The sequence below is a fragment of the Corylus avellana genome, chromosome 7 (assembly GCF_965113065.1).
Source record: "Corylus avellana chromosome 7, dhCorAvel1.hap1.2, whole genome shotgun sequence".
Taxonomy (NCBI): Eukaryota; Viridiplantae; Streptophyta; class Magnoliopsida; order Fagales; family Betulaceae; genus Corylus; species Corylus avellana.
The window spans coordinates 16,804,822-16,829,528 of NC_142496.1; the positions used below are offsets into that span (position 1 = coordinate 16,804,822).

Below are 24,707 nucleotides of genomic sequence, written 5' to 3' on the forward strand. Positions count from 1 at the left end.
GTACTTTGTCATGGACCAGAAGGGTGTCTGAAGCAAAGTATGATGAGAAACCAGGAGATCCTTCAATTTGGCCCATGGATGAGAGCCAGCTCACCAACCCGACGAACAGAAAAACACCATGATATGCAAGTAGGTCATTCAGATTATACAAAGTCTGCTCAACCTGAACCAGGAGGATGGAGACATTATGATGATCATCTTGACAAGGGGGGTATAACGGCCGAAAAAGGAGGCATAAGGAAACCAGAAGGGCAGAACATGGAGGAGGGGTATTTCGGGGAAGGCGACAATCTGTGACCCCAGATGGCAAAGACGAAGATCACGACAAAAATTTTGGAGAGAATTATGATGATATCTCTATGGAATCCCAGTATGACGTGATTGGTGGAGTCGTAGGAATTATGAAAGGCCGTTTTGAACAGCAATCAACCAACATTGATGGGGGGCATATTCAACCCACAAATGGAATGAATCCCAGCGGAGTTAAAGGGGGAGCGTGCTCTGAAAGTTCAAATGGAAAAGGAATGAAATCTCCAGCTGGAGTGCGGCTGGTTGGGCAGGGGATGGAAAGGGAGCCGTTATCACAACAGGGGCTGATCTTTAGTAGTCTTGGGGGCCCATATTCAGGCCCAGTCCTTGCAAATGTTGAGAAATCCATGAGGGGGCCCTAGGCGGGAAAAATGGCAGTAAAAAGAAAACACCGAGAGGAGGATTCACATCAGTTAGGGGACACGGTCTACCGGAAAAAAAAAATAGGAAGCGAAGATGTGGAATTATTATTAGTTCGAGGTAGTGGAGAAAACGAATTAAATATTGGTTTGGGATTGGCAGAGGCTGGAAAACAGCCCCGCTGACCGCAATGATTGCCTTAAGTTGGAACTGCCGGGGGCTTGGGAACCTCCAAACAGTTCATGAACTTCGCCGTATAGTGAAAGAAAAAAAGCCCAATTTGGTTTTTCTAATGGAAACCAAATTATGCAAAAATAAGATGGAGTTGATTCGGATGAAAGTGGGATTCGAAAACATGTTTGTGGTTGAGAGCGTGGGTCGTAGTGGAGGATTGCACTTTTTTGGGAGGATGGTTGTGTCGTAGAAGTTCAAAACTATAGTCAACGACATATAAACGCCATAGTACACAATCGGACATTGGAGGTTGACTTGAAATTCACTGGCTTTTATAGCCATCCGGATGCCACAAAACGCCATGAGGCATGGTGCCTACTAAAAAGATTGGCTCTTTTGGCCCCGAACCCTTGGGTTTGTATTGGCGATTTTAATGAAGTTTTGATGAGTACACGCTTGAGGTATATGAATTATTTGATTTAGGTTTTGTGGGACCTAAATTTTCCTGGAGTAACCGTCAAGAGGGCAGTGCCCGTATTAGAGAGCGGCTTGATAGGGGAGTAGCCAACCTTTCATGGAGAAACTTATTCCCGGACGCTTCAGTATATGTACAAGCAACTATATGTTTGGATCATGCACCTCTAGTCTTAACTCTCTCTCGGCTGCACGACCCTGATGGAAGACGGTCCAGGTTTTTATATGAGGCAAGCTAGGCCTTGGAAGCAGGTTGTCAAGATGCCATAATCATGGCTCGGAATCACACACCAAACCATGATACAAGTTGGGCGTGTTTTAGTGCAAAGCTGGAGGGCTGTATACGCAATCTGAAAAGTTGGCGGAGGAATGTGGATGAAAGTGTGCCAGACTCTATATCTAAACTGCAAGGGAGGCTTTTAAAGCTCCAAGGCAGGGAGGATATGTCGGCTCAATAGGCGACCAAAAATGTTCAGACAGAATTACAAGTATTACTTGATAAAGAGGAACTATGGTGGCGTCAACGTGCGAAAGAAGATTGGCTCAAGATGGGTGACCAAAACACAAAATACTATCATGCATGTGCAAATGCAAAACGTAGACGTAGCCATGTGGGGATGATTTTCGACGAAAGGGGGCAGCGAAGGGAAAATCCAGCGGCGATAGAGGACGCTTTTGTCACTTATTTCACTACTCTTTTTTCCAAGGGACCGGCTGGTGACTTTAATCCATGCCTTACACGCATTGGTAAATGTGTAATAGCCAGCATGAATTTAGAATTGATGAAAACCTTTTCTGTGGAGGAGATAGAAGTAGCTTTGTTCCAAATGGCGCCGCTCAAAGCCCCGGGACCGGATGGATTGAACGCATGTTTTTTTCAAAACAATTGGCCCATTATGGGGGAGGAGGTATGTCGTGCTACTATTGACATTTTGAATGTTGGTGTGATACCTCATGATTTGAATTTGACCCATGTCACCCTTATACCCAAAATAAAAAACCCCTCTATGGTCACGGAGTTTCGACCAATAAGCTTATGTAATGTCTTATATAAACTTATTTCTAAGGTCTTAGCAAACCATTTAAAAAGGATTTTACCCAATATCATTACCCCTACCCAAAGTGCATTTATCCCGGGACGACTCATTTCGGATAATGCACTCATGGCCTATGAAACACTTCATACTATGAATACGGGGATGAGGGGGAAGAAAGGATTTATGGCGGTAAAGCTCGACATGAGCAAAGCGTATGATAGGGTGGAATGGAGTTTTTTAGAGGCGGTGATTAGACGGATGGGTTTTAACGACCAATGGATATCCCTCATTATGATGTGTGTTACATCGGTGAAATACTCAATTCTAGTCAATGGAAAGCCTTGTGGATTGATTACCCCTACTAGGGGTCTCCGACAAGGAGATCCCATATCGCCTTATCTCTTTTTTTTTGTGTGCAGAAGCTCTTAATGCTATGATCACCCAAGCAAATCGGGAAGGTGCTTTGATGGGTGTTCCTACATCAAAAAGAGGGCCGAAAATTAGCCACCTTTTCATTGTAGATGACAGCTCGCAATTTTGCAGGTCGAATGTGGCCCAATGGAATCATTTGTCATCTATCCTACATATGTATGACACGGCGTCGGGGCAGAAAATGAACACCAATAAGACGGCTATCTTTTTTAGTCGGAGCACATCTCCTAGTGACAAAGATCAAGTACAGGGGCTGCCTGGAATTCCTGTAAATCAAAAATACGACACCTATCTAGGCTTGCCTACCCTAGTGGGAAGATCCCGCATGCGAGCTTTCAAAAGTATCATGGATTGAGTGTGGAAGCGTCGTCAGGATTGGAAGCTTAAATTTTTGTCTCGGGCGGGGAAAGAGATTTTACTAAAAGCCGTGATTCAAGCGATGCCTACTTATAGCATAAGCGTTTTCAAGCTTCCAAAGGTGTTATGTTCCGAGATCAATTCATTAATGATGAAGTTTTATTAGGGTCATAAGGAAAGAGACAAACGAATTCATTGGGTGAATTGGAATACAATGAGTTGTTCGAAAGCATATGGCGGTATGAGCTTTCGTGACATAGGATGTTTCAATAAAGCTCTATTGGCAAAGCAAATATGGCGCTTATGGAAAATACCGGATAGCTTAATTGCACAGATAATGAAAGCAAAATATTATCCTAATTGCTCGGTGATTGATGCTTCTTGTGGGAAAAAACCGTCATTTGCACGGCGTAACATACAAAGTTCGAGTGATCTCGTTAAGGAAGGAATGGTGTGGCGCGTTGGCAATGGGAAAAGAATCAAATATGGCAAGATCGTTGGCTTCTCTCACCAACCACTTTCAGAGTGATCTCTCCCCCGCGGCTTCTTGATGATACAGCAACTATGAGTACCTTGATTGATGAGCATACCAAATGGTGGAATTCTGCTTTGATGGAATAGATTTTTACTCGTGAGGAGATTACTTCCATTCAATCAATTCTAGTGAGTACCACGGATCAAGAGGATGTTATCATATGGGGGGGGACAGCCAAGGGGGTGTTTTCCGTAAGGAGTGCGTATCATCTCCAAAAGAACGAGAGATGCAGCAACAAGCAGAGGGCTCTGCCCAGTCGAAAACTAGCACGCTATGGAGGCACCTTTGGCAACTCCCCATCCAAAATGCAGAAAAGCATTTTCTGTGGCGCGCCTGCCACGATTCCCTGCCCACTAGAGCAAATTTATGTTCTCAAAAGGTTCTAACAGATCCTAGTTGTCCAATATGTGCATGCGAGCCTGAGACGCTTTTTCATACTTTATGGATGTGTCCGATGTCTGGAGTGAAGGAGGTGCTTGCTTCCAAAAAAGCAGCTTTGCGGGGCTTGAGTTTTTGCAGGTTGTTGAAGGAATGATTAGTAGGTGTGATCGCTTGGAATTTATCCAATTTGTGGGCATAGCTTGTCGACTATGGCTTAGGCGGAATGATTTTATACACAGTGGGCTGTTCACACACCCGATAGTTCTCTTTAAGCAAGCTCTTCAGGCGATAGAGTTGTTCCAAACCCTGACGGCTAGAAGGCAGACTAACTGGGTCTCAATGGCAGAAAGCTCGGATACAGCATGGACAGTACCTCCTCCTGGTTGGTTTAAAGCCAACTGGGACACTAGTGTGGATATCAAGCAGGGACGCGTGGGATTAGGGGCTGTTCTGGGGGATCACCAGGGCAAGATGTGGGCAGCACAAAGCCAGACAAGACATGGCTTCCTGGATCCTTCAGCGGTAGAAGCTTTGGGGGCCCTGTTGGCAGTGCAGCTTTGCATGGAGATGGGAATACAACAAGTTCAACTAGAAGGCAATGCTAAAAATGTAATCATGGCAGTGAACTCGGATGAGAGTAGCAGGGGACAATTGCCTACAGACATACGCTCGTCTTTACGGGCCATATCGGTCTGGGAAATGAGATATTTACGCAGGGGGGAGAATAAGGTGGCTCACGCGTTTGCTAGATTGGCGGTGAATGAAGATGTTCAAATGGTGTGGTTTTATAACCCTCCAGAATGTATAAGGAACCTTTTGCAAGCAGATTTCTCTGCTTTGCAAGTTATGCAATAAATACATAGCAACTGCTATTTCTCAAAAATTTGTTCCACCACTTCAAGGCACTCTCACTACAAAAAAGAAAAGAAAAGGTTTTTGTTGACCAATACTTTCTAACGTGTCAAGCATATGGACATGTCAGAAACCTTTTTGAGGTGGTAGTATTGATGTGTGTCAAAGGTTAATAAGGCGGGTGTCAAAAATTTCAATTTTTTGACATGCCAATTTTGACACGTCAAAAATTACTGACGTGTCAGAAATTGGCACGTCAAACATTCTTTTTTGATGTGGCAGTTTCACCACGTCAATACTTTATTGACGTGTCAAAAGTGGCACGTCAAAAAAATTATTCACATGTCAGAAATTATTGACGTGCGACTTTTTGACACGTCACTAAAGTTTAAAAAAATATTAAAAAAAAATTAATAATTTCTTTTTAAAAAAATCATAATTTTTTTTAAAAAAAAAAAAAATTCCAAAAGTTTTTTTTTCAGTTAAATTTATTTCATGTTTAATTTATCATAAAAAATCCAATTATAACTTAAAACCCATATAAATCCCTATAAATGTTGAACACCCATATATATCTAACTATTGAAGGAAAATTCCCAAAATCTCATCATGAATTCGCTACACAAGTACTCTGATCTCTAAACATCCAGTAGCAATTCCTAAAATACTTCAAACCCCCAAATAATGTGGAAGAACAAATCTAAAAGTGGGTTAGCAAATTTAACAACAAAAAAAAAAAAAAAAAAAAGAAAAACTTCTATATAAGAGACTAATAGTAATAGAATAACTCAAATTCAAGCATTTATACCTTAAACTCCCCAAATATTCAGACCCCTTCCCTTCTCTCTCCATTTCTCTTTCTTCTTCACCTTTTCTCCTCTTCTCTCGCAGGTTCCATCTCTTATTTTCTTTTATTTTGTTTAAGCGACAAACAAGGGAGTTGGGCATGAGAAGAAGAAGAAGAAGAAAAAAAGAAAAAAGAATATATATATATATATATATATATATATATATATATATATATATATATATATATATAAGTGAGAACCAAAAGACAAACAGAAAGAAGGAATATGGGAGAAGAAGTTAGTTGAAATGAGAAGGAGAAAGGAAAGAAAATAAGGAAGAGATCTCATCTAGAAGAGGAAAAGAAAAAGAAAAGAAAAAAAAAATGACAACTTATTTGAAAAGGAAGGCTGTGGGCGCACGTGGGAAGAGAAAGAAAAAGAGGAGGGAAAAGGACAGAAAAAAGAAAAAAGAAAAAGGGGTCCAGCTGGTTTGGCGCCTTTTCGATGAGGTTTCTTAATGTGTCTGTAGTAGACACATCAATAAATTATTGATGTGTCACATGTGGCAAGTCAAGAATGTCATCATATAATTAAAACATTGCATAATTTTTATTATTATTTAATAACCATATATATATATATATATATATATAATAAAAGCATTGCATAATTTTTATTATTAATTAATAACCATATATATTTTATTACCTACTATTAATTAATAGCCATAAATTAAAGAATATAAAGCACACATATATAATAACCATATATAGTGAAAGCAATGCATATAAGAGACACGAGAGCATTAACTAGTTTTATAAAATTTTAATAGGTTTGAATATATCTCTTAATATATGACGACATATACCAATTATACATATACCAATTAAATTTTGTTACTTAATATATGCACCAATTAATATTGTTATCTAATTTTGTTAACCAATTAATTAAATTTTGTTACTTAATATAGATACAAATAATTAATATTATTAATTAATTAATTTTTGACGTGTGAAATAATTGCACGTCAATAATTATTGATGTGTCAAAATGACACGTCAATAATTATTGACGTGTTAAAATGGCACATCAATAATTGTTGACATGTCAAAATGTGACACGCCAAGAAATTATTGACGTGTCACATTTGATACGTCAAAAAAATATAATGAAAATAATAAGAGAAAAAAATTATATGATCACTTATTTAAAAAAAAAATACTATATACTTAAAACTAAGATAATACATATATGTATTAATATTCCCACAATATTGAAAACGTGATATGTATTAATACTATATCTCTAATTAATAACCATATATATTTTGTTGCCTACTATTAATTAATAGCCATAAATTAAAGAATATAAAGCGCATATATAAAACATTGCATAATTTTTATTATTAATTAAAAACCATATATATTTTGTTACGTAATATTTATTAATAACCATAAATTAAAGAATTCAAAGCACATATAATAACCACATATATTGAAAGCATGGCATATAAGAGACAAGAGCATTAACTAGTTTTAATATAGGTACCAATTAATATTGTTATCTAATTTTGTTAACCAATTACTTTTTCATACCAATTAAAATTAATTTACGACCTAATTTTTTTTAATTCATATTGTATAAATAATTTACTACTTAATTATACTTATAATTAATTATAATTATTGATGTGTGGAATAAAGGCACGTCAAAAATTTTTGACGTGTCAATGGACCACATCAAAAATTTTTGACGTGGCATTTAGACATGTCAAAAATTTTTGACGTCTTAAAGTCCGACACGTCAATAAATTTTTCATTGACGTGTTTATTTAGACACATCAAAAATTATTGACGTGGCAAACATGAGTTACTGTTTGCCACGTCAATAAAGTCCCTGTTTTGGTAGTGGATCTCCTTAATCTTTACTTATTTGCTTTATTTTGTTACATTTAGGACAATATAAATTTTAGGGGGAGGAGCTTGATGCTTGATGTTTGTCGTTGTTTTTGTGTTGTTTTGTTTATTTTATATTTTCACAAAAAAAAAAAAAAAAAGGTTTTGCTTCTTTAGCATGAGTTTTTTGTTTTAACTTTATTATGCTGCTTCTGCAAAAGAATGTCATTGCCTTCATGCTCAATTTATTGCACATGCACATGGCCACATAAACATGACTCTTTGTTAAGGATACAAGTGACTTAGAATATCTTGAGGATAACAAATGTGGAGATTTCTAACCCTTGTGAGTTTTGAGCTAATCATTCTTCATAGAGGGTTAATTTTTGTGAAATCATATGTCATTTGGAAGCGCAAAAATAAATTCATTATGTTAGTCTCATTATTCTTTGATTTGGCCGAATGCAAAAATCATGTATTTTATGCCACACTTGAATCTTGTGAAGTCATGAATACTGAAGAACAATGCAAATCCTTGCGAGATGAGATTAAGCTATTTTTCTTTATTTTGAGCCTCAACACTCTTCGTATGATACATTATCACTAGTCACCCCATTAAGCCATATAATTAGCCTTTCTTTCTTAAACCCTTTCTCAAGTGTTTCAAGAATGAATTTTATCAAATTATTTCGGAGTGGTGGATTAGTGATTCAAAAGAAGATGAAGAAAAAAAAAAGATTAGTGATTCTCACTTTTACCATCACCTTTTTGTTATTTATTTCTCTTTTCTTTAACCCTATTTTATGTCCCGATAAAAGTCCTTATTTGATCTTAAGGAGTGTATGGTTCAGACATGCTCATCACTAATCAATGAGTGTGGTGTAAATTATTTTCGGCATCCTTTCATGAGACTACTTGTTCTTTCTTGATTAAGCATTTTTCATATGATTTATATGTGTGATATTTGTCTTTGCTTACATTATTCCACTCACATATTCTTGAGAGCGTTACACCTATTTCTGAGTGATTTTAATTGTTGAGTGTTAACACCGGTAAGGCTTGAATCAAAACATACTTTCCAATAGAAATTCTATTTCATGTTTATCTGGACACTGAGAGAGTAAACATTGGCTAAAATTTTCATTCACATTGAGTTTTGAAGGCACGGGAAATTTCTTTGGTAGTTGTTAGTATTTTGACTTTTTCTTTCCTTGAGTCCTTGTTCTTATGCTTTGTTTTGAATTGCTAGAGACTGGGGTGGAGCATAATAGCTTAAATTAAAGTGTCTATTAAAATAAGCTTTATCCTACCTTATTTTATATTGATTCTGGCATTTTATATTTAATTGTGGAATAATATTTAATTATTAAATGTGAGCTTAAAATGATATTATAATGCAAGTTATTGCCTTTTCTAGGAAAAAAACCAAAATGAATAAAAGAAAAGTAAAGAAAAGAAAAGCCGAAGGAGACTTTTTCTCATGAATTTGTAAAGCCATACGTAGGTGGGAACTAGCAAAACAAAGACGAAGAAAGAAGAGTTAAAAGGAGAAAAGCTAACGTGGGGCCCGCAATAAAATAAGAAAACAGAAGAAATTGGACACCGCATGCGACACAAAAGGTCAAGACTGACTACAAATCCCCTATAAAAGGGTTCTTATTATTTTGAAAAGGAGAAGAGCCACAGCGCCGGTCTTGGCTGAGAGAAGAGGCCATACCGCATAAAAGAAAAGAAAATAACAAAGTAGAGGGCTTCAGGCGACTATTGTTGAGTATTTAGGGACTTATTCTTAATGTCAAGTTATTTCTTTTCTATGTCTTTCTATTTATACATTGTTAAGCATTTTAATATTATGAGTAGCTAAGCCTCTAGCTAAGGCTAGGGGTGAAGCCTAGTATTTTTATCAATTGTTCTTCATAGATTAATGACTGAATTTTGGGGATGCTTTTTAATTTGAGAATAATTTCATGTGACAAGTTTATTTTGACTCATTATGATTTTTGTTTATATCAAATGCTTACTTTGTTTGATTGTTATGATTGAAAATTATATTGAGTGCTTAATTTATTGTCACATTGTTATTAAAAAATCAAATTCTCAACAAATCCTTGTTCGAAACCTTGGAAGACGACTATCCAGAGTGGCCGAAAATGCCGCCATTGGAGCTACCATGCACTGTTCGAAGAATTCGATCGTGCTACCTCTTGCTGACACGGCGATCAGATAACCTCGATCATAGCACCAAACCACAGATCCGCCGTCGCCAAGTTCAGTCCACCGAGAACGCCGCTGTCTAAGCCCTGACGTGTTGCAGTTCTATTTTTGTGATGCATACACTCCATGTGCAGCCTTCTCTTTGGCACGTCAGCCACGTGCTGGTAGAGCTTCTCCATACCCTTCGCCATGTGGCATTCAAGCCTAGCGCTATGTCAATTCTAGGCCACGTTAGCCCTAGTGTAGCGTCAACCCCAGTGCCACGTCAACACCTATGCAATGTCAACGCTTCTACCACATCAGCACCCTGCCACGCCAGCATTTTGTTAGGTCTGATTTGACCGTTGACTTTGACCACATTGCTTGATGGTTGAATATTGACTTTGACTGTTGTTGTAAGGGTTGGCAAGGTGTTTTCTACTTATCTTTTCATCTTGATTTCATATGGCACAAAACAAGATTCTTTATCATGTTCAAGCTATATTGGATGGCACAAACTACACTCTAGATGGCACAAATTACACTCTGATTTGGCATTGGAAAGCTCAAGATGACACAAAGCTCTTGGTGCCTGGTCCCAATCTATGTGTAGTTTTCTTAAACGTTGCAAGCTTTTGTTTTATGTGATAGGGGATGCCAAAGAGCCCATTAAAGGCGCTACCTAAATTGATGAAGCTTTCCTTACTCACCTCATTGATTGGGATAGCAATCATCATCAGACTCTTACGTGGTTCTGCAACACCACTATTCCATCCTATTTTCATGCTATTTGGCAGTTGTGATGAAGGTAAGGGTGCTTGGAATATGAGAAAGCTGGTGTCCCTCTATATTTCTCAACAGTTTACTAAAGGCAATTACGGACCAAACGGTCATAACATCAATAAACCTTAAAACATTTGTTAATAATCAAATGGTCAAACTATAATAAAAACTTGTTAATGACTAACGGTCAAAACCGCAAAAACCAATTAAATTGATTTAGTTTTTTGTCATAAAAATAACAAACAAGCTTTACTGTCTAACGGTAAATTTTTTTGAAGAATTAGTAAACCAACTGCTTAAAAAAAATAATGTTTGTAACATATGTTACAAAACTTTGGCTCTTCCTCATAAAACTTTTTGACTTTATCCCTGGAGGAGGTTATCCTCTTCACCATAAATATTCCAAGTGTTCTTTATGTGATTGAGGCCCTTGGCTTAGGCCCAATCCATTCAACCCCAATTGTGGGCTTCTGGGCCTACAATAGCTACTTGGGCTGGCCAAGTGGCTAATGGGTATTGTCGTTTAGTCCAGGTTCTGCATCATCTCTAGCAATGCATCCATGCTATAAAAACTAGGGTTAAGTATTTTTTTAGTACCTCAGTTTGTACTTCTTTTTTTTTTCTTCTAGGTTTCCAAAACAGTCAAATCTAGTACCTCACCTATGGGAAAATACAAAATCGATACCTCGTTAATCTCTCACGTGTCACTCCTAAAATATGCCACGTTTCCTAAAAATAAAAAATAATAAATAATAAACCGAGGTACTTTTTAATGTGTAAAAGGGCATCCACTTGATTCCAAGATACTCCAATACTGCATATACTAACATGGGAGAAACTACTGTATGAAAGTGAAGAGGACTTGAAAATCTATCAGGTGGGAAACATGATATGTGCGTGATCTTCCTACATTCTTTAGTGACTGTTAATGATTTCGTGCAGATTTGTCAATTGTCACAGCAGTAATAGCCTTTTATACTCTCCCAAGATGAAAACGGCCAGATTTGTCAATTGTTTAGACACCAGCACTGCAGAGCTAAAATAGTAAAGGGATATGTTCCGCTATTGAAAATTCCTCTTCAAGATCTTTACCAAGAACCACAGCGTTTTAGCCAAAAGGGTAACTGAATTAAGAAAACATGAGGGAATGAGAGAAAGAACATAAAAACCAAGGTTTACACATGTAGAAATTGAAAGAGGATTACTTTCTATTTAATCTTCACATATTGCCCAATCACTTGGAAACAATACTGGCGTTGGAAAAAAATATCAACTGAGATCCAAAACCAAGGAAAGGTCCCTAGCAGCAATAATCAAAACTGTGCCACAAAAGAAACAGAAAAATGTTGGTTAGTTTAAAGGAATTTGATTTGGTTAATCTTTTATTAATGCACTTAGAGATTTTACAAAATCGATTGCAAGTAGCACCCACTTCCACAACCTTAAACATGTCCTTGCAAAATTCTTAAGTCGTAGGGATAAGTACATTGATTATTTATGTGGAGATGAACACAACAATAAGGTCTCATATAAAGTAGAAAAATTCATTTCAGAGTATAAATGCTCATTTGAGAAGATGATAGAAAAACCATGATAAACGAGAAAAGAAGAAGAAGGTAATGGCCTTAAATTCTCATTTCACCTACATTCCTTTAATTGAGGAATGAAAAAATAGTGTCTTTCTTGGCTTAGTAATTGGAGTAATTTTAGGAGGCCTACTTGTGTCCTACTAATAATGATGATTGTGCTTTTTGTAATAAATATAAATGGTCATGGAACTCGATGATTCGTTGGTTAATTGAGATATAGATAATATGATCATTTCTCCATTTATTATAGTGTGTCACTATATCAAGCTAATTTTATTTTTATTTTTTAAATTTTTTTTCCCTTTGTACTTGTTGCTTAAATTTTTTTTTTAAAAAAAAAAAAATTAAAAATAGAAAGAAAGACAGAAAAAAAAAAAAAAAAAAACAAAGTTGTGAAGAAAATCTAACTAGACCTTGAAGAAAGAAAATAATTTCCTTTCTCAACAATTCGCAAAATTGCATATCAGATTAACGCCAATCTTATAAAAGACCATGGCCATGATTAAGAAGTGCCAAAAGAGCATAATACTTGCTCAAAAAACAAAAACAGAAAAAAAAAAAAAAAAAAAAATTATAAGGAGAGGCTATGGAGAGTAAAATCACTAACGTGACATTTGAAGTAGAAGTTGCAGCATGTGAGTTGTTTGCCAGATTGTCCAAGTCCCGCAAAACACACAAAAGCCAAAGCAAAAGGAACACCTTCGATATGCCAAGCAGGTCAAGAATTTATTAGTTTTCATTGCTGATGAATTTATGCCACCAAAATCATAAAGCAGAAAACTATATATAAAAGCAAGAACAAGACCCTAAAAAATAAAGCAATAGTAATTTCAAAGGGGTAACAAAATCAGATTTGAAAAAGAGATAAGCAAATCCACACCTTAATTACATTATTCTCTTCATACGAATTCTAAGTGCCAGGTGTTGAAGAATGTCTTTTTTGTTGTGGGTAAAATTTGGATTCCAAGTTGCCATTATCATTCATCATCATCATCACGGCATCTACTTGCAGGTTGAATTAAATCTATCGCTTTTTCTTCATGCTTTCGTACCGAATGGAATCCACAACTTTTAAAGAACATTAACCTTGAATGTTTCACCGATATAAAATTCAAACTTGTATGATACTGAAAAATACTTAAGCAAACTTGAAGATTATCTCCTCTCGTTAGCTTAAAATCTTCTGGAAGAACATAGGAATGGAACCATACTTGATCAGAACACAATGATCCATAGCAAGTTTTATGGTAATCTCCATGAGGAAAATAGATTTCATTACCATCATTGTAGACTCCAACAATAATTGCAATTTGATCGTGAGGATGTTCTTCATCTTGTCCAACCTCTGCTAGTATGTTATCCTATATATCCACTCATTCAAAATTTGTAATTTGGCATGCCTTAAAGTAACTACTGATCACATTCTCAAAATGAATGTTTATGTCATATTTATATTTACATATTACCCTTACTTGTTCATAAAAGAAAAGGCAAGATACTAATAAAAATTGTAAAAATTGACAAAGGTTGTATGTATGTATTGTTAAGACCAACCATCTCACTTTAAATAGCTAGAAGTATGTGTTTGCAAAATTTTTGATTACGAAGCTGTAGGACATCACTAAAAGTTTTGTATTTAATTTTTTGTAAAACGTTTTTTTTTTTTTTGGATTTTTTTGGAATTTTTTGGATTTTTTTTTTTTTTTTGTAGTTTGTTTTGAGAAATGTGTTTTACCAAAAAATAAAAAATTCCAAGAATTATATTTAAACTTTTTATAAAGTTCAATATAATTTTTAATTAGAATTTCTCATGTGTTTTTTTTTTTTTTTTTTTTTTTTTTTTTCTCAAGGTGGGATTAACCTCACATGTTCTCCTTCTATTATGAACAGCACAATTTTTAGATGAATATTCAACCCTTGAAGTCAGATAACCATATAACTTGAAGCAATATTGTTATTTTGTAAAATATATATTTTCCTAGTAGCTTAACTCATGAAAAAGAAACAAATGTAAAATTTAAAGGGAGTTTTAACATAATTCTTACCATATTTTCTTCTAGAACATAACGAACATCTTCATCAAACCATAATCTACTGTGCTTGCCATGTTCTTTGGGTGATTCTTGTCGAACAATTTCTCTACCCATTTCTTGAAGCAAGTCATGCATCTCCAATGCTTTATCCGAAAACTCAGTTATGAGACATTTATCTTTTAGCTCTTTGATGCCACTACATGAGTGAAAACCACTATATGTTTCTCTCCTTTGAAGAAACAAGCGATGTCAAGGAAAATATTCTTTGCATTTTCATCTAATCCATCAAAACTTATTCGAAGTCTTTTTTGAATATCATCATGAGGAATTATTTTGTACTTGTCCAATTTACTTTTCCAATAAAAGATATCTTTACCTTTTAGACTCGAGTGTAGCACTTGCAAAGCTAGTGGCAATCCTCCAGCATAACACACTGCATCATTTGTGACTTTCACATAATCATCATCAGGTCTATCTCTATTAAAGGCATGCCAACTAAAGAGCTTATGAGCTTTGAAGTAACCCAATTCCTTCACCTCGTAGGTTAAATCTTGATGTTTAGTTAGTAAATGTTTATCTCTTGTTGTTATGATGATTCTACTTCTTAAACCAAACCAATTGCCTTTTCCAACTATCTTTTCTAATTGGTCAGAATTATCCACATCATCAAGAACTAGAAGTATCCTTATTAAGTGAAGCCTTTGTTGTATCAAAGTAATTCCTTGATCAACATTGTCAACCATTTGACTTGAACCTCATAGGATTTTAGAAATGAGTTTAATTTGCAAATCGATCAAGCCCTTTTTGTTGGAAGTTTCTCTAATGTTTTCAAGAAAACAACTATCTTCAAAATGAGAAGCAATCGAGTTGTAGATGGCTTTGGCAAGAGTTGACTTACCAATCCCACCAGTTCCGAGGATCCCTATCATGCATGTGCTGTCATTATTCTCTATATCTAAAAGCGACTTCATATCCTGTACACGAGACTTTATTCCAATTGGATATTGGGCAACTTGAAAGTATGTATTATTAACAAATTTTGAATCCTCCCGTTCGATGATTTCGTCAATAAATTCAGATTCATTCCTACCGATACAAAAAGATAACAAAACATACTAACTCATGAGTTACCTTCTGATAAAAAGATGTGAAATTATGTATTAAAAAAAGTTGGAAGAGAAAGAAAAGTTAGTGATACATAACTATGAGGGGTTTTGTTATGCATCATGGCACTATTCATACTTTTTGTAAAATAATAGTAATAATAATAATAATAATAATAATAATTGGTATAGAAAAGTGAAAAAGTGGAATTGAAAAGTAGAAAATTTTGTTTTGTAATGATTTTTTTATTTGAATAGTAGTAAAAAATAAATGATGTGATACAAAAATAAAAATGTTTTAATGTTGATTTTTTTGAAAAAAGGAAGTGAATAGTATTTAGGGGTGGGGAGGAGTTTGACAAACAACCCCGATATGTGCGCAACAATTGGAAAGTTCATTTTCCCTTTTTTTTTTCTTTTTTTAAGTCATGAAAAAGTTATTTAAGCAAATTATCCCATCTAAAACAAAAGAATCCGCCGAGTTTAATTAATTTTAGAACAAAGATTATTTAAAAGGTTAATTACAAGTAGACATTTTTAAATGTAAAATAGTTCACATGCATGCATTGAAACATGTGTACATGGGATGTACCATAATTAGAAGAAAAAAGAACAATACAGAAGGAAGACAGCGAAGGTGGTTAGAAATACTTGTTTCCCAAATACATCCTAGATAAATTGGCCACTTCTTTTAGGGCTCTCTTCCACCCTTCCACCTTCATTTCATCATCGTTGAACCTTTTTGCAAGTTTAGTGAATGCTTCTCCAACCCTATTGGTTTGATGCCGTACTTCTGAAGGATTTACGTCATAGAACAGTGGTAGAACTAGTATCTCCCTTGTCTTTCTGCACTCAAGGATCTTCATCAGCTCGTCCAAGCACCATCGGGATTGTTAGTTCTTGTGTCGGCTTAATTCAGTTCCAAAATGCAAAGGCTACTGTTCATGGGCTCAAACACTGATATAGAATATTCAGAATCCAATCTCCACGTTCATAACGTAGATTCATGTGTTATGAACGTCCCTGCAAAATTTTAGCTCAATTGGACCACAAACGCCCATCGACCGAAGTTGTTGACCAAGGCTGGACAGCATTTCCAAAATGCTGTTTCACCCAATGCATGCCCTATCCGGACAAGCCTCCCCCGTGTTCAGACCACATTTCCAGAAACCCTATTTTTGCTCTGTAAGGCCGTGTCAAGACGGCTCATTAATCTGTCCGGACACCCCGTACCTATTATGCCCAAAAATGTGTTTTTAGCGGGCCCAGGTCTAAGGTTTGATGTACTGATATATATACATCATTATAGAAGAGAGAGGCACGAATTTTCGTCCTAGAGAGTTCGTCCAAGGCTGTGCTAAGAGAGGTCATATGTGGTGAGCGTTCAATTGAATCTCTTAGAATTTTAGTTATTCCTTTGATAAATCTGTAGTTGAGAAGTCTATCGGAAGGGTCCGGTAAAGGAGAATCACGGTGAAGAAGATTGTGAGCAAGGAGACAAGTTGTAGGCCTGTCAATCTTACAGAGCCAAGGTCTTGCAAAGGATTGTAAGTGTTCCTAGTGTCTGTAGTCTCTGGATAATCTTTTTTGATAGTGATTTCCTGGGTTTGACTGTCCCGGAGAAGTTTACTTTTATATCGGTTTCTAAAAGGTTTTCTCTTTGTAACCAAAATATCGGTGTCTACCTCTTTATTGCTTTATATATTTTGGGTGATTGAATTGTTTATTGCTTCATAGTATTAATTCTGCATAAATTGTGATAAACAAGTTTTTGGAGCCGGCATAGCGTTTTTCAATTGGTATCAGAGCGGGTTCACTCTATTTGGCTTAAATTCCTGAGTGAGATCCTTGACGCTTTTTTACTATGAATACATCTCAGTCCCTTGTCATTGACTCCTTTGATTTTGATGATCTTGACGATGTGTACAAGATCCTCTTTAATGAGTATAGTCAACTGTCCTACAGATACAAAAAGATTTGTAAGAATTTTAAAACTGTATAACAAGAAAAAGAGTCTTTGACGAATGAATTGTCTAAATCATATGCCTTGATTGATTCTTTAAATTCTAAGATGTCTGTGCTTGTTAAAAAAAATATATCACTTGAGAATGATTTGAAAGAACTCTCACAAAAATTCTCTACTGATAATCTGAAAACTTTTTTCTGTGTTGATAACAAGCATAGTATGATTGTTGATAATGGTGTTTACTTTACTTCGCATGCTTCTAAATAGTGAAACATATAAAATTAAAAGATCATATTCCAAAAGGAATTTATTTCACTGTGTCAAACTTGTGCAAAATGTTTTACAAAGAGAAATGTAGAGGATGAGAGTGGCTAGGCCCTAGTATGATAAGGTTTGACTTTTGATTTGATATACTTGTCAAAACCTCATGGTGGTGAAACTTTCTCCTCATTTTGTAAGTTGAAATTTTTTCTCTTTGGATGGCTTACACACACACCACAAAAGCTAGGTTGAATGGAACATTTTTCTTTGCTTGGTTAAGCAATATGAGTTTGGTGCCATTTCTAGTCTCATGTATATTTTACATATTTGGAGCATGTTTGGGATATTCATTGTGCAATACATGAGTCATTGATGTGTATATCATGTGTGTTCATTTGACTTTTGAGGGGGAGAAACATGTTTTTCTCTTCCAGTTTCTTGGTGATAATTGAGTCATACATTGAGGGGGAGTTTTGCTAATGTTTCTTTATGATCTTGCATTCTACGTCATTTTTTTTTTCATGAGTTTTATTTATGTATTCTTGTTCCACATATGCCTTGATGTATTTTGTGAAGTGTTTCAGGAAACATGAAGACCTTTTGTCATTCTGCGACAAAAAGGGGGAGTAAATATGGGGAGATGATGGGATTGGCTTGGCATTTTGGTTTTGTCACCGAATTGCCAAAGGGGGAGTTTATTAGTTCTTGTGTTGGCTTAATTCAGTTCCAAAATGCAGAGGCTACTACTTATGGGCTCAAACACTGATATAGAATGCTCAGAATCCAATCTCCACCGTTCATAATGTAGATTTATGTGTTATGAACGTCCCTGCAAAATTTTAGCTCAATCGGACCACAAAAGCTCATCTACCGGAGCTGTTGATCAAGGCTGGACAACATTTCCAGAATGTTGTTTCACCCATTGCATGCCTTGTTCGGACAAGCCTTCCCCGTGTCCGGACCGCATTTCCAGAAACCCTATTTTTACTCCGCAAGGCCATGTCTGGACAGCCCATTAACCTGTCCGGGCACCCCGTACCTATTATGCCCAAACACGTGTTTTTAGTGGGCCCAGGTCTAGTGTTTGATGTACTGATATATATACACTATTATAGAAGAGAAAGGCACGAATTTTCGCCCTCAGAGAGTTCGTCGGAGGCTGTGCTAAAGGAGATCATATATGGTGAGCGTTCAATTGAATCTCTTAGAGTTTTAGTTATTCCTTTGATAAATCTGTAGTTGAGAAGTCTATCGGAAGGGTTAGGTAAAGGAGAATCACGTTGAAGAAGATTGTGAGCAAGGAGACGAGTTGTAGGCTTGTCGATCTTACAGAGCCAAGCTCTTGCAAAGGGTTGTAAGTGTTCCTAGTGTCTGTAATCTCTGGATAATCTTTTCATAGTCATTTCCTGGGTTTGGCTGCCCCGGAGAGGTTTTACTTTTAGATCGGTTTCTAAAAAGTTTCCTCTTCGTAACCAAAATATCTGTGTCTGCCTCTTTATTGCTATATATATTTTGGGTGATTGAATTGTTTATTGTTTTATAGTATTAATTCCTCATAAATTGTGATAAACAAGTTTTTTGAGTTGGCATAGCATTTTTCAGGGATGATGCGTAGCTTTTAGAGAGTACAATGATCGAAATCTTTGACTCTTCAATGGCTTTGACAAGTGCCGGTGAAATTTCCTCTCCGCTTCGAAGTTTGTCATCCATGAAGGTGTTGATTCCTTTTCGACATAATTATGTGTACAGATGAGCAGTGAATGTTTTACGAGTATCTTCGCCTCTAAAACTCAAGAATACATCCCATTCAAATATGGAAGAAGAGAATGACGAAGAAGCTGTGTGGAAGGCCATGGACGAAGTTGCAAGAGTACTAGTTAGTAGAGAAAATTGAGAGAGAATTGCAGAACCGCTAGCTATACCTCCCTAATTATTCAAGTTTGTCAAGATAATAATGCAAGTTGTCACATGCTCGCGACGCGTCAAATTAAAGAAAAATGACAAACTTGTCAGCAACGGCAACAAGCTTATAAAGATGGACTTTGACCAGCTTTATGGGAGTTTTCTGCTGCAAATAGCAAACCCACTACATTAAAGAGAAACAACTTGAACTATGCACACAACCACATACAGGTTAATTGTTGGGCTGTTGACTATTTTTGGAGGGGCCATTAGCCAAACATATAAGACTTAATTTTTTTTTTTTTTTTTTTTTTTCCAGCTTTAGTTGGGGCCATCACTCTTATTGGTCTCCACGTGGCTCCGTCACTTCTTAAAACTCTTCATGTGAGCATAAATAACACAACTCTCCACCTTCATTTTCGGTCTAAACTTATTGTAGAAAACCCTCCAAATGCATAGAAAGCCCTCTAAATGGCGGATTGAGATCCCTTAGAATTCTTTTTAAATTTGAGATTCTCAAATTCATAAAAATAGCTGTTCATTTCATCTAAACGTCTAAAGTAAGTCATGTTTTAGCATTTAATGAGAAAACATTATTTATTTTAGACGTTTAGATGAGATGAATGGCTGAGAATCTCAAATTTAAAGGGAATTCTAGGGAATCTCAATCCCCAAGTGTCATATTAGTACTAATAATAATACAACACATTTTTCTTATAACAAAAAAAGAAAAAACATAAAAATAAATATAAAAATATAAAAATATAAAAATATAAAATAAAAAAACTATATATAGTGTTCGGTTGGACCACTGCAAATTGGCCAACGAGGTAGCCGAACCACCCCTAAGGATTTAGGATGGTTGGGCACGGTTTTTGTCAAAATTTCAAATAAAAGTTCAAGATAGGGAGTTATTTGTCACTTATACTTTTCGTCTGGAGTCTTAAGTAATTTTCTGGGAAAACTTCACTTAACCCCTTTGAATTGTCATCACTTTTGCAATGTCCCCATAAAGTTTAATTTCTCACAATTTAGTGTATCTATCTTTCAATTGTTTGCAATCACACCCATCCACTAAATTTTTCCAATATACTCCAATTTGTTTTAGGAAAAAGAAGAAAAGAAAAAAATTACAAAGATTAAGGCGTTGGTTCGCATTTAACAGCATGCAAAAAAATTTAAATATTTTTTTCTAAAAAGGGGTATTTTGTTGGGATTTAATGGAAAATCCCAACAAAATCTATTGGTGATTTTAAAAGAAACATTTTAAAAGCCATTGGTGAATTAATATTGACTTTAAATCTAGAGATTATCATTATTGACTTTTAATCTATTGGTAATTTTAAAAGTTACATCACAGTTGGGAGGATACTAGGAGAACTCTTGAAGAACATATAGCATTTCCTTTTGTATTATTATATTTTTTCAAAGTCCACCTTGTGGGCATGAGGGAAGAAGGAAACATATTGAAGAGAAGAGGAGACATAAGGAGAGACTTGTGTGTTTTGTTTGTAACTTCCATTAGGAGAATTGGGTCTGTTGTCTATTGAAGCGTACGTGGAAGGAAATGGCCGAGCAAAGCATTTGAGAGAATTACCTGACCTCCCTCGACTCTATTAGCCATCATCATATGATTGCTGTAAATGTTGAGAAATAGAAAAAGATGGTAACTGCAGCTAAGGAAATTACTTGTGTAATGAAATCGTATGAGCAAATCATGTTTAGGTTTAAAGTGTAGAAGACAAAAAGAAAAGAAATGCAAGTAATATGGTATTTAATGCTATCAAAGGAAACATTCACACTAATGCATACAAAGGAAATATTCATCTATTCTTGTTAATTTCTCTTTAATATATATTTGGTGTATATAAGTGTGTCAGTGATTTTTTTTTTTTTTTTTGAAAAGAATTACATCATCTTTGATTCTTTATTCATATCAAAAAATAAGAGCATGACGCCCGAACAAAACTAGGTCACTGATACATCTTGAAATTTTTTCAATCCAAACCTGATCTATACTTTGGTAGACAACCAATTTGACTAGTTCATGGGCGGCAAAATTTGTCTACCTTTTTATATGAACAATTTGCCACTTTGAACATCTTTGATATCATCCAGATTCCACAATGTGGCCATATCTTCTCTAGTTTTGTCTCTTAACATTGACTGCGTTCACTATCGTGGGGGGCTTTCCAGCATGGATAGACAGGCTCTCCATTCTTTCTTTTTTTCTTCTTTTTTCATCCTGTCCTACAATCTTCTTATATACTTCATATGATGGCACTGCCCCTTTTGCTACAATATTAGGGTCTAAAAAATGCCCCACCATGAACTACCATGTTCCGGCGAAACCAAATTTTTCTAGAAATTACAACAAAGAGCTCAAATTCTTCAATGGAACATTCAGATTGTAATGCCTCCACAAGCTGCTTGAAATCAAATTCTTACCTTGAATTGGGGTCCTTTTGTAGTGCTCCTAATTAAACCGAGTGAAAATGACAATTCATATAAGAAAGTTGGTTGATCTTTTTCATGGCAATGAACTCAACTTAACAAAAAACATAAGGGGATGAATGAAAGAACATACAAACCAAGGTTTACTTACACATTTAGAAATTGAAAAAAGGTTTACTCAATTATGTTTGCATTGATCAGTGAGGATCTTCTACACAACCGTGGCCTGCACTTCCTTCCCTTTTTCAACCACTACATCACCATGGTTGCCTCATGGCTGGACTGAATATTGCACAATCTTCTCTTGCTGCTTTGAGTATTATTAAAGGTACGATATTTAACACAAATCTGTGCATTTGTTTATAAGCTTATAAACAAGATTTGCAATGACTTTAGTTGTAGTCTCACTTGGATGACAACTCTTTTTGGATATTGCATTTTGGTTAAGATCACAAATACAGGATTTTGTTTTTCTTTATAACTTGAAGAAAGATTATCTAGATTCATTAAACATTATAAATATTATTTAATTAAATGTTTAGATTTAACTGACTCAACATATATATAACCTTCTTATTTTTTATAGATGAGATATAGTACATAGAAAACATAAGGAAACTGGGAAAAAATAAATAAAAAGACTTCGAACACACCTATAATTGTTAAGCATTAGGCTATTTAATAGGAACACATTTTGCATTATTTCTAACAATAGTGAGGTTGAATATATAGGTGTTTAGCAAATAATTTGTTAGGGGTGAACACCAATTTCAGATGCTCAGTGGATTTAATCTACCCCTCTTTGTGCAAATTAAATAGTAACACAGTAGCAAAATAATAATCAGGCAAACCCACAAGCAAGACACCAAGATTTTTACGTGGAAAACCCTCAAATGCGAAGGTAAAAACCACGGGACTTCGTCCAATGAAATCTTCCACTATCAACAATAATGAGTTTACAATTGTCTTCCCTAGAGCAATATCTAGAGGTTATCACCACATCAAGAGTACATGCATTCTTGGATTAAACATAAATTCATCACCCAAAAGTGGATTCCAACAAGAATAAAGAAAGATCTCACCAAGTAGGTATTAGCAACCAAGCGATTGCAGAGGAATTCGAACGATCGACACTAGTCAATACGTAGCACTCATCGTCAGGAGCAACACTCTAAAATTGCATCAAGATCGGACCACAAAAGAACCTCCAATTTTTTACGGATGTGAATAGTCTGAACCCTTTTTTTTTTCTCCTTTTTCTTTTTCTTTCTCTCCCAGTGCCGCACTCTTACTTTTCTTCTCCTTATTTTTCTCTTCTTTTTGTCTCTTATAAACACACGTATAGTGTGTTAGAATTCTACTACAAACAAAACTCTTTGTTTTGTTGTAGTCCATGTGGTCCCCGCATAAGAGGGGCAACCCAACAACTCTCGCCAAAGCCACCTACAACTCAATTGCCACACAGTTTGAAGGTAGTTGTTTTCTTGAAAACACTAGAGAAACTTCTGGCCAAATGGACGGTTTAATCCGCTTGTAAAATAAACTTCTTTCTAAGATCCTAGGTGACGTAAGTCTAATGATGAACAATCTTTATCAAGGAATTACTTTGATACAATATAGGCTTTGCTGTTTGAGGGTACTTCTAGTTCTTGATGATGTGGATCAATTCGTTCAATTAGAAAAGTTAGCTGGAAAAGGTAATTGGTTTGGCTTAAGAAGTAAAATTATCATAACAACAAGAGATAAAGATTTACTTTGTGCACACGGAGTTGATTTAGTATACCAGGTGAATAAGTTGGATCACAATGAAGCACTTCAACTCTTCAGTCGACATGCATTTAAAAGTGGCGAACCTAACAATGATTTTATGGAACTCACAGAACATGTAATAGGTTATGCAAGGGGCCTTCCACAGGCTTTAGTATTGCTAGGTTCAAATCTATCTAGTAAAAGCTTGCATGAATGGAAAAGTGCATTGAATAGGTATAAAAGCATTCCTAATAAAAACGCATTCACTGTATACTTAGAATAAGTTATGGTGGGTTGGAGGACAATGTGAAAGATATTTTCCTTGACATTGCAAATTTTTTCAAAGGAGAAAAGTAGGTAATGTCCGGAAAATACTAGACAAGGGTGATTTCCTTTCAGATTATGGTATAAAAGTGCTTGTGGATAAGTCTCTCACATCTATTGATGAGTTGGAGAGATTAACTATGCATGACTTGCTATAAGAAGTGGGTAGAGAAATTGTTCGACAAGAATCACCCAAAGAACCCGACAAACGTAGTAGGTTGTAGTTTCATAAAGATATTCGTCATGTCCTAGAAAAAAGTACGCTAAGACTTATGTTAAAAAAATTTTATAATTTACAATAGTTTCTTTTTCATAAGTAACAATTTGCTCCCTACAGTCAAATTCGATCAAAACACTTGACGAATTCCGTTAGTGTGCCACATGAGAGCCAATAAAATGACGACATGTGTCACTATATATATTCCAATAATAAAATGAGTAATTTGTTAATAATTTGTTAGAAACATCTTTATGAAACTACAACCTACTACGTTTGCCAGGTTCTTTGGGTGATTCTTGTCGAACAATTTCTCTACCCACTTCTTGTAGCAAGTCATGCATAGTTAATCTCTCAAACTCATCAATAGATATGAGAGACTTATCCACAGGCACTTTTATACCATAATTTGAAAAGAAATCACCCTTGTCTAGTATTTTCCTTGCATTACCTACTTTTTCTCCTTTGAATGCAATGTCAAGGAAAATATCTTTCACAATATCCTCCAACCCATTATAACTTATTCTAAGTATATC

At 35.5% G+C, this 24,707-nt stretch overlaps 1 protein-coding gene and 1 pseudogene across 1 annotated transcript; one reads left to right on the forward strand and one right to left on the reverse strand.

The window, feature by feature from the left end:
* Positions 1-4,119: 4,119 nt before the first annotated feature.
* Positions 4,120-4,914, forward strand: LOC148584573 (uncharacterized). The gene has a single exon (XM_088518512.1). The coding sequence runs from the start codon at positions 4,120-4,122 to the stop codon at positions 4,912-4,914; it is 795 nt and encodes a 264-aa protein (XP_088374638.1).
* Positions 4,915-14,153: 9,239 nt separating this feature from the next.
* Positions 14,154-19,379, reverse strand: LOC148584574 (disease resistance protein Roq1 pseudogene; annotated as a pseudogene).
* Between the last annotated feature and the right edge of the window lie 5,328 nt (positions 19,380-24,707).

Excerpts from the sequence above, each read along its gene's own strand:
- LOC148584573 (XM_088518512.1), top strand. The coding sequence starts at position 4,120 with ATGGATGTGTCCGATGTCTGGAGTGAAGGAGGTGCTTGCTTCCAAAAA.